This window comes from Perca flavescens, chromosome 2 (genome assembly GCF_004354835.1).
Source record: "Perca flavescens isolate YP-PL-M2 chromosome 2, PFLA_1.0, whole genome shotgun sequence".
Taxonomy (NCBI): Eukaryota; Metazoa; Chordata; class Actinopteri; order Perciformes; family Percidae; genus Perca; species Perca flavescens.
Window position 1 is genome coordinate 34509060 of NC_041332.1, and position 12200 is coordinate 34521259.

Here is a 12200-nt window from a genome sequence, read left to right on the forward strand (position 1 = left end):
TCCGTGGTGAAAGTCCGGTGTTGTTTGACCCACCCACCCTTTGCAGTATTACAGCAGCAAAGGGAATAGTGCAAACAGTACAAAAGCAGTTAAAAGTAAAAGGGGAAATATAAAAAGTTAACAGACTTAAAGGTTGAATAATTCAAATATATAATACATATAAAATATTGAAAATGATATTGCACAGATAAGTAAACCTTGATATTGCACATGAGCAAGTTGTCAGTTTTGGTAAGTAGTGTACTTGGAGCAGTGCTGATTATAAAGTGTGACAGCAGCAGGAAGGAAGGACCTGCACTTTCTCTCCTTCACACAGCGCGGCCTGTCTGCCTGCTGAAGGAACTGCTCAGTGCTGTCAGAGTGGACTGCAGGAGGCGGGGACATGTTGTCTAAAGCTTGGCTATCCTTCTCCTTTCTCTTCCCAAATCCACTGGTTCTAGTGGGCATCCCAGGACATAGCTGGCCTTTCTAACCAGTTTGTTTGGTCCCTTCCTGTCCCTCAGCAGACCAGAAGACGGCTGATGCCACCACAGAGTCAAAAAAACATCCTCAGGAGTGGCCCCTGAACTCCAAAAGACCGGAGCCTCCTCAGCAGATAGAGTCTGCTCTGTCCTTTTTTGAACAGTGCATATGTGTTTTCTGTCCAGTCCAGGTCCAGTTGATTGTTCAGAAGAACACCCAGGTGCTTGTTAAAAAAAAGCAATCATTATGCAGAATGGCCTATTTCAGAATAATATGTGTATTATATAATTGTATTATAATTATTTATGCATTAATCATGTTACTGTTACAGCTGATAAAGGTGGGGCTAATTGTACTTACTTTACATACTGCTGGGTAGCTTGTGAATTTTTCCCCCCAGAGATCAATAAAGTTCTATCTTAAACTATAATAACAGATTATACACATCGTAATTCATGTGTTGATTATGTATTGTATTTTTAATCTGAATCTGCAAGTAAATATAGACAGGTAAAACTTACAATATTTTCCTCTGAATTGTATTGGAGTAGAAGAATAAAGCATAAAGTACATTAAAGATATACGTAAGTACAGTACTTGAGTAAATGTGCTTACTGTAGTACTTTCCACTATAATAATAATACCATAATAATCATAATAATAATAATAATAACAATAATAATCTTTTCACTCTGTTGTTAGAACACACTACACACAGGCCTGAAATACACACACATGCTCAGATCCTATACATGCATACATGGAGAGATGTCAGAGTGAGGGGGCTGCAACTGCTGGACAGGCAGACAGGTTTGGGGTTCAGTGCCAATATATATATATATATATATATATATATATATATATTGTACACACACACTAAGTATTTGCATTCATCGTACACACACACTAAGTATGTGCATTCATCTACAGTATGATGAAAGTTTTGGTCACTATTAGAAGGCAGGTACATTGTATTCTGCAAGTAGAGAGGTAGTAGTAGTTAGTACAGACAGTTTTTTCTTCCTACTGCATCTGTGTTCATAACATGAAGATGGTCCCCCTCTGCTGCTGCTCATCCAGTACTACAGGCAGCCTTTCATCTCTGCTCCAATCATCTGGGACCTCTGTGAAAAGTTAGGATTCATATTGTTACCACAGAGGGGTAGGCCTAGTAGTTCCATGCAGAAATTACAAAAAAAAACAGCTGTAGATTCAAGCAAATCTTCAAGCTTATGATAAAAAGAAACCTTCTATATTTCTCTGTGCAATAATTATTAAATCATTATTAAAGGGCAACTATTATATAGCATTTTCAGGATTATACTTGCATTTTGTGTTTGTACTAGAACATTTTTACGTGCTTTAATGTTTAAAAAAACACTTTATTTTCCATATACTGCCCATGACTGCTGCACCTGTATTCACCCTCTGTATGAGACGCTCTGTAGGAGCGCCTGTCTCTTTAAGCCCTCCTCCCGAAAAAGCCCAGTCTGCTCCGATTGGCCAGCATGCTTCCTGGAAACTCTGGACCCTCCACTCCGTGTTTCACAAGGGGGTAAAGGAAGCAAAGCACACCTGCTATGGAGACACTTTAATGCTAACAAGCCATCACCTGCCGTTATAGTCAGGTTCACTATATATTTTTGTGGGAATTTTTTGGGGATTCACTAAACTATACATTTTTGGAAAGGTAATTGTATAAGGAGTCAGAAAATCAATGTTTGCATTTGCCCAGATGTCTATGTGGCGGCCATATTGAATTTCTTTTAAATTGCCACCGTAATTTGTAATATCTTGGCTTCTGAATAAGCTGGAATGTTGACCAACATGTTCAGGGTCAGGGAATCCAATGGTGCAAGTTACAGAGCTACACGACATTAACCCATAGATGCATAAGTGGATCAAAAATGACCCGGTGTGGTTGTTTTCTTGCAATATCATTGTAATGAAAAGTTGTTCGCATTTAATATTCCATGTTCCTCAAAAAACATGTTTTTTTTATCATCCCATTGAAATACATCCAAAATTTGGGTAAAAAAAACTACACATCACAAGCAGTTGGTCAGATAACTCGGAGTTCCTTTTATTGACGAGTTTAAAATTAGCTAATGTAAAACGTAGATGTTCTGGATCGACATGCACATTTAGACCACAGTATGATTAAGCAATCTTTTTAATTAGACAGTTTCTATACATCATCATAATCATCATTGCTTTCATACATCACGGCTTGGGAACCGTCATTGTTCTGGCACTGGCTGCTGCACTGACACGTGTCAGTACAGGCTAAGTCCTTAGCTCGGCAGGAGCACCTCCCAGAAGAGCAGATTTACACTTGCATTGAACCAACTCAAGGATGGCTTTTGCATCTGTGGTCACTGGTTTGAGCATTCCATCCGAGTTTTTGAAGTATCCATTTTGCAGAGGATCCAGCTGTGGATCCTGCAGAACAATGGCTGCCTGTGCCCATACTCTTCTCTATTGGGCGGTCGCCTGCCAATCGGAAGGTTGGTGGTTCTATGCAGTCCTATGTCGAAGACACTGAACCTCGAGTTGCCCCCGATGCTGCGCATCAGAGTGTAAATGTGTGTGAGTGTGTATCTGATGAGCAGGTGGCCTCGGTCACAGCATATGAATGTGTGTGAATGGTGAATGGTTTCTGTACTATGTAAAAGTGCTTTGAGTAATACTAGAAAAGCGCTATATAAAAACAGTTCATTTAAACAGTCCATCTTCCTTGTCACTTTCTGCTCTATGCCATCGCAGTTGAGTTGATGTTGAGCTGCACATATAAAGGATTTACGGGCTGACAGCATTCCTTCCGTCACATCTGCTTCATCCAAAATGAGAATGCAAAATGCAGAGCTTTGACAATATCTTCGTCTGCTTTGAGGTAGACCTGTAGCCAAGTTGTCTTGCCTATGCGGGAGAACCTTCCTGTGTTGTCAGCCCCAGTGAATGCATGGAAGGCTGGCAAAGCCTTTGCTCTTTCTTTACCTAGAGCTCGCCACAGTGGTTCAATCTGCACCAGAGGCCATAGAAATGGATGTGTTCTTCAACATGAGATCATACTTTGCTGTGACTAGCATTAAAACATCTGTGTCTGGTGAGAAAAACACCCGCTGTGCATCATGTGTGTTCTGCTGTGAAACCAGCGCAGCCTTGTGGATCAGCAGTGTGTCTGCCTCTTTGTGGTTGTTTTCTTCAAAGACAAGAGGCGTTTCTCAATACCAAGAATGCAAACTACGGACTTGTGGTCTTGGGGAGAACGTTCCTGCTGGTTGTTCTTGGAAGAATTAACTCGCAAGTTCACAAGCACAGAAAACGCTGTTAACAGTTTGAGACGATGCGTTCTTCCTGTTATTGCTCAACACTCCCAGCACAGAGGCTACCTGCAAGGCTCCAAAATACCAGCTAGAAATAAAAACCACAACAATATAACCACTTTGTATTAAAACAATCTCCGGACAAGAAAACCTCATAATGCTACAACTATTGCAATAATATTGAAAAATAAAACTAATTGAGCTTTAATTTTATTGTTTATGGTTTAGCTCAAACACCCCTTAAATATTCAAAAGAGTGGAACGCAATCCCTACTATTATTAGCATATAAGTTTAAGTCAGTTTACAACAAATAAATAGGCATATGCACTGGTGTGTCTTATGTGTTCCTATTAGTGTTATGTGGAATTATCATTTCTATATTATTGTAGTGCACTGTATATGCCCAGGGAGATGGAAATTATAAATTTAAATTATAAAAAGGTTGGTGTCTCCCCTTTAGTCTACATAACATGTCATAGCATGTTACCACTTTATGTGCAACTGTTCATTTATCATAAAGACTGAAACTCAACTTCTAATAAATCAGAAAACAAATACACCAAAAATATGAACTAACTACAACATATAATGTAGGCTATAGCATATGGCATAATTTAAACAAGTCTCCCGAAAAGAAACAAGTGTATCTCATAGACTAATAATATACAGTCTATCTATGGTATATCTCTCCTCTGCCTGCTGCGCTGTGTGTGTGTGTGTGTGTGTGTGTGTGTGTGTGTGTGTGTGTGTGTGTTGTGATATTTACACAAACGATCCGAAACGGCGAAATAAAAGCCTCTTATTTACGGGACCGGTCTAAAAGACCTCTGTCTTACAGCGGGGTCTCCGAGTGTGACTGTCCGAGCGCCGAGCAAACGGCCCCGGCAGGCGCAAGCTGGCGGCCGCATCATTTTATGGAGCTCCGAAAACTACGAAAACTTTGGAGCAAATTGTCAATTCGGCAAAGATTTTCGCATATTCGAAATCTAAACCGTTCCTTTCTCGCCTAAAATGTTCTCAGAAGTGAATTTAGTGATGAATAAGACGTTTTTGGGCTGTCTATGTACTGGAAATCCAACCATCATTGAATGCCGAAATGAATGTTGGGATACAGGTGCTGCGAAGTTCATACAAGTTACCAACCAATGTATCCTCGGTAAATGGGCGTGTCAAGAATACAACCGGGAATTTTAACTGAATTTTAACGAAATGCAAACTTGTGTATTGGGACAGTACTTTGGCAACACAAGATGACGTTTCACAGGGACACAAGAACACAAGTCAATAGAAGAACACATATTGGGAAACGCCTAGTCTCTTTGTTGCTCCTAGTGAGCCCAGAAGCAGATGTGATGATCAGCTTGGAGGATCCCTTGTTGTACTCCAGAGTTTTGGCAGCAAGATATTCAGTAAGATCACTCATAGTCTTGTCATGGGAGAGGAACCTGCTCATTGGGATGTGTTTGATGTTGGTGTCATCTCTGACTTGATACTGAATAGAAGCTTTTCCTTGTCTTTGTTTATCTCTAGTTGCACTCTTCAGAGAATCTGCCCTATATGTGTCAAACACACATTGAAGCAGCCACTCAGATCCTTGACTGTCAATACAGTCGCTGTTTTTTTGCGCAGCTTCTGCACAAGCACCATACCGTCCACCAGTGCTATCTTCCACAACAACTATCCCAGTATATCAGAAGTCTGAGGAGCAAAAGTCATATATGACACACACTATACAGTAATATTAGCTTGCTTAGTTAGCTGTAGTCATATATATATAAATATGTTGTTGAAATGTATAACATATTTTCTGAGGTAAAATGAAGATAATACTTACTATACATGTGTTAGATGCTCTGTAAAACAACATTCTTAAGGGATGACACTTCTGATATAGCATATCTGAGGAAGAGCCATTGGCTCGAAACATCACTGCAAATAAAATCTTTCAACAGGAACTACTTTGTGTGTGGATCACTCTGAGCACCCATTCTAGTAGGTTTGCAATGTGCATGTCTTTGTAATCATTCCCACAATAAATATTAAATGTTTTAATAAGTGATATAAAAAAAACACCTACCTACTCATGCATCGAAGGGTTAATATGGTAAAGTGTAACTAGCACCATTGGATTCCTTGACCCTTACAGTGTGGGTTTAGCAGTAAAAATCAACAATCCAGTTTATTCAGAAGTCGAGATATTACAATTTTAAATTTTACGGCGACCATTTTTTAAACTTCAATATGGCCGCCATATAGACATCTGAGCAAATGCAAACATTGATTTTCTGACTCCTTATACAATAACCTTTCTAAAAAATTTATAGTTTAGCAAATCCCCACAAAAATTCCCACAAAGGTTAAAATCTGAATATAATGAACCTGACTATTAGTATTCCATTGACGGCCATTCATTTCGGTGTCATTTTGACAGCGAATAACTTTACATCTGAAGCGTTTAAAGACTCCATTTGTCCATTGTTTATTTTTAAAGAAACACAACAATAATAATAAATAATAAAAGGCTCCATTACCTTGTATCTCACGTTATGGCTCTGTAGCAGACGTTTATCTAAAAATAGGCTAACGATTGTGTCATAACCACGCGACTTTCTGTCTAATAGTAGACAAATTATCATATAGTCAGGAGAAGCTTGCAGGCAGTTTCAACTTACATTAGCTGTTTAAGTTTAATTACTAATGTTAACTAGCATTTTAGTTAGCAATAATTAGCCTGTGCCTATGTTATCTCCTTACATATACCTACGCTCTCCATCTCTGCAAGATTGGGAATGATTGAGATTTCTCTTGGCACATCTACCAGAAGACTTACATCACGTCACATTTATGTCAGCAAGTTCAGTTTGAGGCTGCACAGTAACACCCAGCCATCACTGGAAAAGTGGTCTAATATCCTTCACTGGTCTCTGTGGACATCTACGGCGTCGCTTTGTCTATTCATTCCACTGTCTATGGTGTCACTAGTTGAAGCTGGAGCTACTGCAGGACTTTGTATGGTGAAAAATCATTAATAAAGGCTTCTTAACCAAATATTACACTACCGGACATGTCCCAGCAGTAAAGTGAATGGAATTTGAGAAGAAATGACCAGCATTGGCCAAGATTATAGCTATGTTGCGTTAGCATGTAGCTGCTTAATAATTAGCAGTATGCTAACGTTAGATTGTAGTGGAACGAAGCAGCACTTTCTACCTTCAAAAATTGCAGATAAAGGCTTTTAAACCGAATACTATTAACAGAAAATGTTTCAGGAGTAATGTGACCCAGAACTGGGGAGAATTTAACAACATGCAGCCAAGATGACATATTTTACTGCTGTTAGCATGTAGTAAGCTACATGCAGACAATGTTAACACCGCAGTAGCTTAAAAGAAAAACACTCCAGTGCTGCCTACTTGGAGGAGCAGATGGCCAATCATAGAAGCTTAGCTTAGAGTTGCGTAAGACTTAGCCGAGAGTAGAAAAAACTGTTGAAACTGGAGTGTTTAGAATAGTTGGAAATCTGAACATTTTAGTACACAGGGATTTGTCTAAAATACATTTACCTCATTAACAGAAGTTTCGGCCACATTTAACATGAACATTATAACATTGTAGATATGACAGAAAACACGGAAAGGCATAATATGTCCCTTTTAATATTTGATGTTGTTGACATCATTTTGGAAACGCAATTAAGCAATCAAGTATCAGGGTTGCGGTCTGGCATCGAAGAAGAACAAATCTTAAAAGTTCTTTTGCTCAGATAGATACTATCTAGCCTTCATTGGGAAACTGTTCCCACAATGTAGTTTTGTGGTTTATTTTTATTTTTTTTTTGGTACAGTGGAGTACATTTCTGTCCAAAGGAATACATTACATGCACATTACCAATTATGTATTCCAGCACCATTTGCACTTTTGCATCGCCCTATTGTCTTCCTGTTTACAATCCTCATTGAGCTGTCTGTTTAAATGTGTGTATGTACAAACGTATATGTATGTATATATATACATTATATATACAAATTCATATCTGTACATATTTTGTGTAAGTAAGTAAGTAAGGACCCATTAACATTCTTTAGAAAAAAATGAAAAGTAAGTAAATGCACCCGAGTTAGCTTAATGTCTAGTTTTCATCAGCAGTCCCCTCACCTGTTGTTAATAAGCATCCTATGGTGATAACAGCATAAATATTCAAAAACCTTGTTTACTATGTACAGCTGTATGTCTATTTCTGTGTGCTGTATACTGTGAGAGCAACAAAAAGCCAGAGTCAATTTCCCTGTATGTGTTCACACTTACTTGGCCATTAAAGCTGATTTTAATTATGATTCTGATGAAAAGGAACTAGTTGTATTTTGATATCAAATGATAAAAAAAGAGAAATAAAATAAAACTGCCCAACTGAGCCTTAACCATAAACTAATCAGGTTACATCTTAACTTTTATTAAGCTATTATTAAGACAAAAGAATACAAATACACACATTAAAGCCATGATTTTGTGGCGGCAGGTTAGCACAGCTTATCAGCTATCGTCTGTCTTTGTGGAGAGTGTCTTCTCTCCCTTCTGTCAGAACACAAGTTTCTGAACTTGAGCTGTGTGACACGAGGGAATTGATGTATCCACCGTCTATTTATAACACAGAGAGCAGGTGTGCTCATACGCAGAGAGGCAAAGTGATTGGTTGGGATCTTTAGAGCACTCTTTGTGCTTGTGTAAATACATCCACTCAAACAAAGAACATAGTCACACTTGCCCTATGAAAACAGGCATGCACACAATACACATTAACCCTTTTTTACAGTGTAAGTGTCTATACAAGACAAAGCCATTCTCATGCATGCACACATTCAGACAATACAAGATTTACAGCTTGCTGCTGGCACCCACACAGTTGTCGAAACACTCATTTCCAGCCAAGTACCTCAAACACATTTCCAAGTGTTGTCAAATTAAAAGTGAGACAAGATTCTCTTCACAACATCAGCTTCTTCATCCTCTCCCCTGAGAGTAGAGCAGATCCACACCCACAACCAGATCCTTTGAGCAACACTTCACTCAAATGATCAACAAATCAACACACCCTGCCTGAATTCAAATGCTCCACAGACAGCTTCAAACAACATGGCAACAACTATTCAGAGAACTACCTGTGGCCATATTTTATGCCTCTAACAGTGAGGTCAAAGTTTAGGCAAAGTAATGTCTATTGAGTCAGACAGACCTCAACCCACAGTAGTTTATCACCTCAGAAAAAAGGGAACAACATTTCATGAGAATCAAGGGTGGGAGGAAGGTAACCTTGTTTGCATATGTTTTTTTTATTGTGGTCATTTTGCACCTACCTACAGCGAGACTGAAAGCCTTTCTGCAATCTCAAAAAGGAAGTAGGCGAGGCCTACTATGACATCGACAGTGCTGCAAAATACGTTCCAAGAGAAACTTATTTAAAGTTTTACTCGGAGGGTAAAGAGGATGAAGCACTGGTGAATAGAACCGAGAGAAGGCATGTGTATTTTATGATACTTGACAGTTCAAGTTAACATTTGTCGGAGGTGACTGTTTCCATGGACTGCAGTGGACTATTCTTGCTTTGGGTGCTATTGCATTAGATGGTTGGCCTAGCTTTTGAATTGCAAGATTTCTTTTTTTTAAATCAATCCGGAGGAACTGAGACTGAGGTATTATTTGACACACCTAAGGATATATATTTGTCTTGTATTCTGGATCCCTCAGATTCACCATTGTGACAATGCCTGTGATCGTGCTAGAGGCCAAAGACTTCAGCAGTCCCCTTTTCTTGGTGCGGACATGGGAAATCTTATCCGGCTGTACCACCTTCAGCCTTGCGGCCTCGCTTGAGTCAAACAAAAATGCATCTAACTTCCAACCCTTCCACACATTCAGGATCTTCTGCATGTTTACCTGGTGCTTCTTCTTTGCCCTTACCCTCCTTATCCACATCCTCAGCATCATCCAGTTTCACAGCCTTATCCCGATATCCTGGAAGAACCTGACTGTGACAGTGGCAGTGTTGGGCGCACTGATGTGTCTCAGTGCCTCTGTGGTTTTCCCTTGGATCATCATGGACCATCAACAGGTATCGCCGCGCCCTGTGGCGGCTGCTGTGGCCTCCTGTATCACCTTCCTGGCCTACACCTCTGAGTCCTACGTTCTCGGCACCCAAGCCCTTGAACAAAGAGGCTACATGGGCAGCATGCCTGGTCTCCTCAAGATACTCCAACTCTGGGGAGGCTGTCAGATGATACCCCTACTCCTGGAGACGGTCAGTGTGCCACCCAACAATGTACACAGTTGGCAGCTGGTGGTCTCTGGCGTGTCATACGGCGCCTGTGTTCTCATGTCTGTGGTTATACTTGTGGTAATATTAGGAGACTTTGCTGGGCGATGTTTTCTACCTTTTGACAGATTTTTGGCTGGGTTCAGTCTGATGGGGGTGTTGCTCTACATGGTGGCCACGGTGATTTGTTTTACCAAGATACTGCAGCTGAGAGACCAAGACCATAGCAACCTCAATAAAAGTGAAGAACTGGTTATCATGGAAACAGTGGTTGCCAGTATTACGATGTTAGCTTATTCAGTGGACCTGGCCTTTGCCATTAAACTGTTGTGTGACAGAAGTCACTTATGAAATAAGATGGTCAATGTATTGCATGTGAAGTGCATCGTGTCTAGTCCTGAAAAGTTGAGGAGAAAATCATGTGTGTAAAAGTCAAACCAAGTGGATGTTTTTAATTGTTTAATTGTTTGTTACTTATTGCTGTGTAATCAAACTCTCTCTCTAGACCGATGAATTGCTAACGTATAAGACCTATACAAGTAATTTAAATATTAAACTTAAAGCCACGAAAAATGTATGAAACTCTTCATTTAGCATCATTTAACTGCCATGTGTGAGAGAGATGTGTGACATTTATGGTGCAGTTAACTATGACACTGACACACATAAACTTGGATTATGTAACATGTGCACTGACTCATAAGCACACAGCATCCTTTATGGGTATAACAACCTGGTTTATATAGTGACTGCTAAACAGCAGTCACCACTAAAAAAAGCTTAAAATAATACTGTCGACTGTGGGCATTTAATTTAGAGTAGGCCTATGGCCTACCAATCTGAAAAGTGACAACCGAAAGGTGCAGACTTAAATAACAGATCAGACACACACGCTACAGTAAAGCCCACAAATCAAGCTTGTATTAGCCTCAATTTAATGAGAACAGTTGCAGTCCACTAACACTGGGTGGCATCATTGAATGTGTGTATTAATTACTTTTTTTTATACTGTCTAAGAAAGCATACATGCCTATTTCAATCACAGCACTGGACATTAAGTGTAAGAATATATTTCATGTTTTCCTACAGCAGATTGGTCTGAACAATGTTATTATTCTGAGGGGTTTTAATCAGCATGTCATTGCCCATATACTATAACAACTTGATAAAACTGGGGAAAACCTCTGCTCGTTTCTGTTGGACGGTTATTTTGTAGGGCAAGATATTAATTTAACAAGGGCTCACAATCTTGCTTAATTATGAGGTCCTGTACATTTGGTAATTATGAGGTCCTGCAAATTTGGTAATAACTATTTTGTGTTTTTCTTGTTTCCTTCATTGGTAAGTCAGAAAGCACTGTGCAACAACACATTGTAGTAACTTATTTACATGTTACACTCTTTAATTCTCACATCTGCCAAATCTGCGCCAGGCCTAACAAGCGCTATCGAGAAATCGATTGTCGACCTCGGACAGAAACAGTTATTATCCCACTGCTCGGTCTCGATTGGTTTGGCCTTGATAGACTGCTGCTTTTTTTTCTTTAAGGAACTGAGCCCAGTAAGTCAGTTGTCAACAGGCTGAGCGAGAAACGAGCCGTTGATACAACTTGGTACGTGGAACTGATAACACACGTTACCGTGTTGGGGAAAAGCCGTAGGACTCGTTTTGGAAGTTCAGCGTTCTTCGGTTTATCCAGACTAAAATGAAGTCCCCTGGACACGGTAAGCTATCTTTGACTTGTCTCTTTTTTCCCCGCACCGAAACATTCTGCGTGTTTGAGGAGATGACCTCGGCCAGCAGGGACTTTAAAAACTAATTCGTGATTCAATTTGTCGCCAGCTAGTTTTTCAGTTAGTCAGTATAGTTATATTTAAGCTAATAAAGGAAGGACAACTCTGTCAGTTTATGTTGTTGTTAGCTTCTGATATTGCATCACAAGACAGGCTGCTTTCACTAACGTTAGTCGTTTTTAGGTTGCTATTAAAGCTCGTCACGTTTCTGTTTAGACCGCGTAAGCTTGCTTATTAGCCGATGTAACTCCTTCCAACAGGACCCATATGTTAGGCTAAATGCTACCAGGAATGCTTTTTATTGTTTGCCA

The 12200-nt window shown here is 39.7% G+C and overlaps 2 protein-coding genes across 2 annotated transcripts in view; both read left to right on the forward strand.

Moving 5' to 3' along the window:
* The first annotated feature begins 9547 nt into the window (after positions 1 to 9547).
* Positions 9548 to 10447, forward strand: LOC114563017 (myeloid-associated differentiation marker homolog). The gene has a single exon (XM_028589776.1). The coding sequence runs from the start codon at positions 9548 to 9550 to the stop codon at positions 10445 to 10447; it is 900 nt and encodes a 299-aa protein (XP_028445577.1).
* An 894-nt stretch (positions 10448 to 11341) lies between these two features.
* The window catches only part of LOC114564720 (testis-expressed protein 2-like), a 49072-nt gene continuing 48213 nt past the window's right edge, over positions 11342 to 12200 (forward strand). Inside the window, exon 1 of the mRNA XM_028592245.1 lies at positions 11342 to 11820. The gene's annotated coding sequence lies outside the window, so the exon portion shown is untranslated. The remainder of the gene's footprint in view (positions 11821 to 12200) is intronic.

Excerpts from the sequence above, each read along its gene's own strand:
- LOC114563017 (XM_028589776.1), top strand. The coding sequence starts at position 9,548 with ATGCCTGTGATCGTGCTAGAGGCCAAAGACTTCAGCAGTCCCCTTTTC.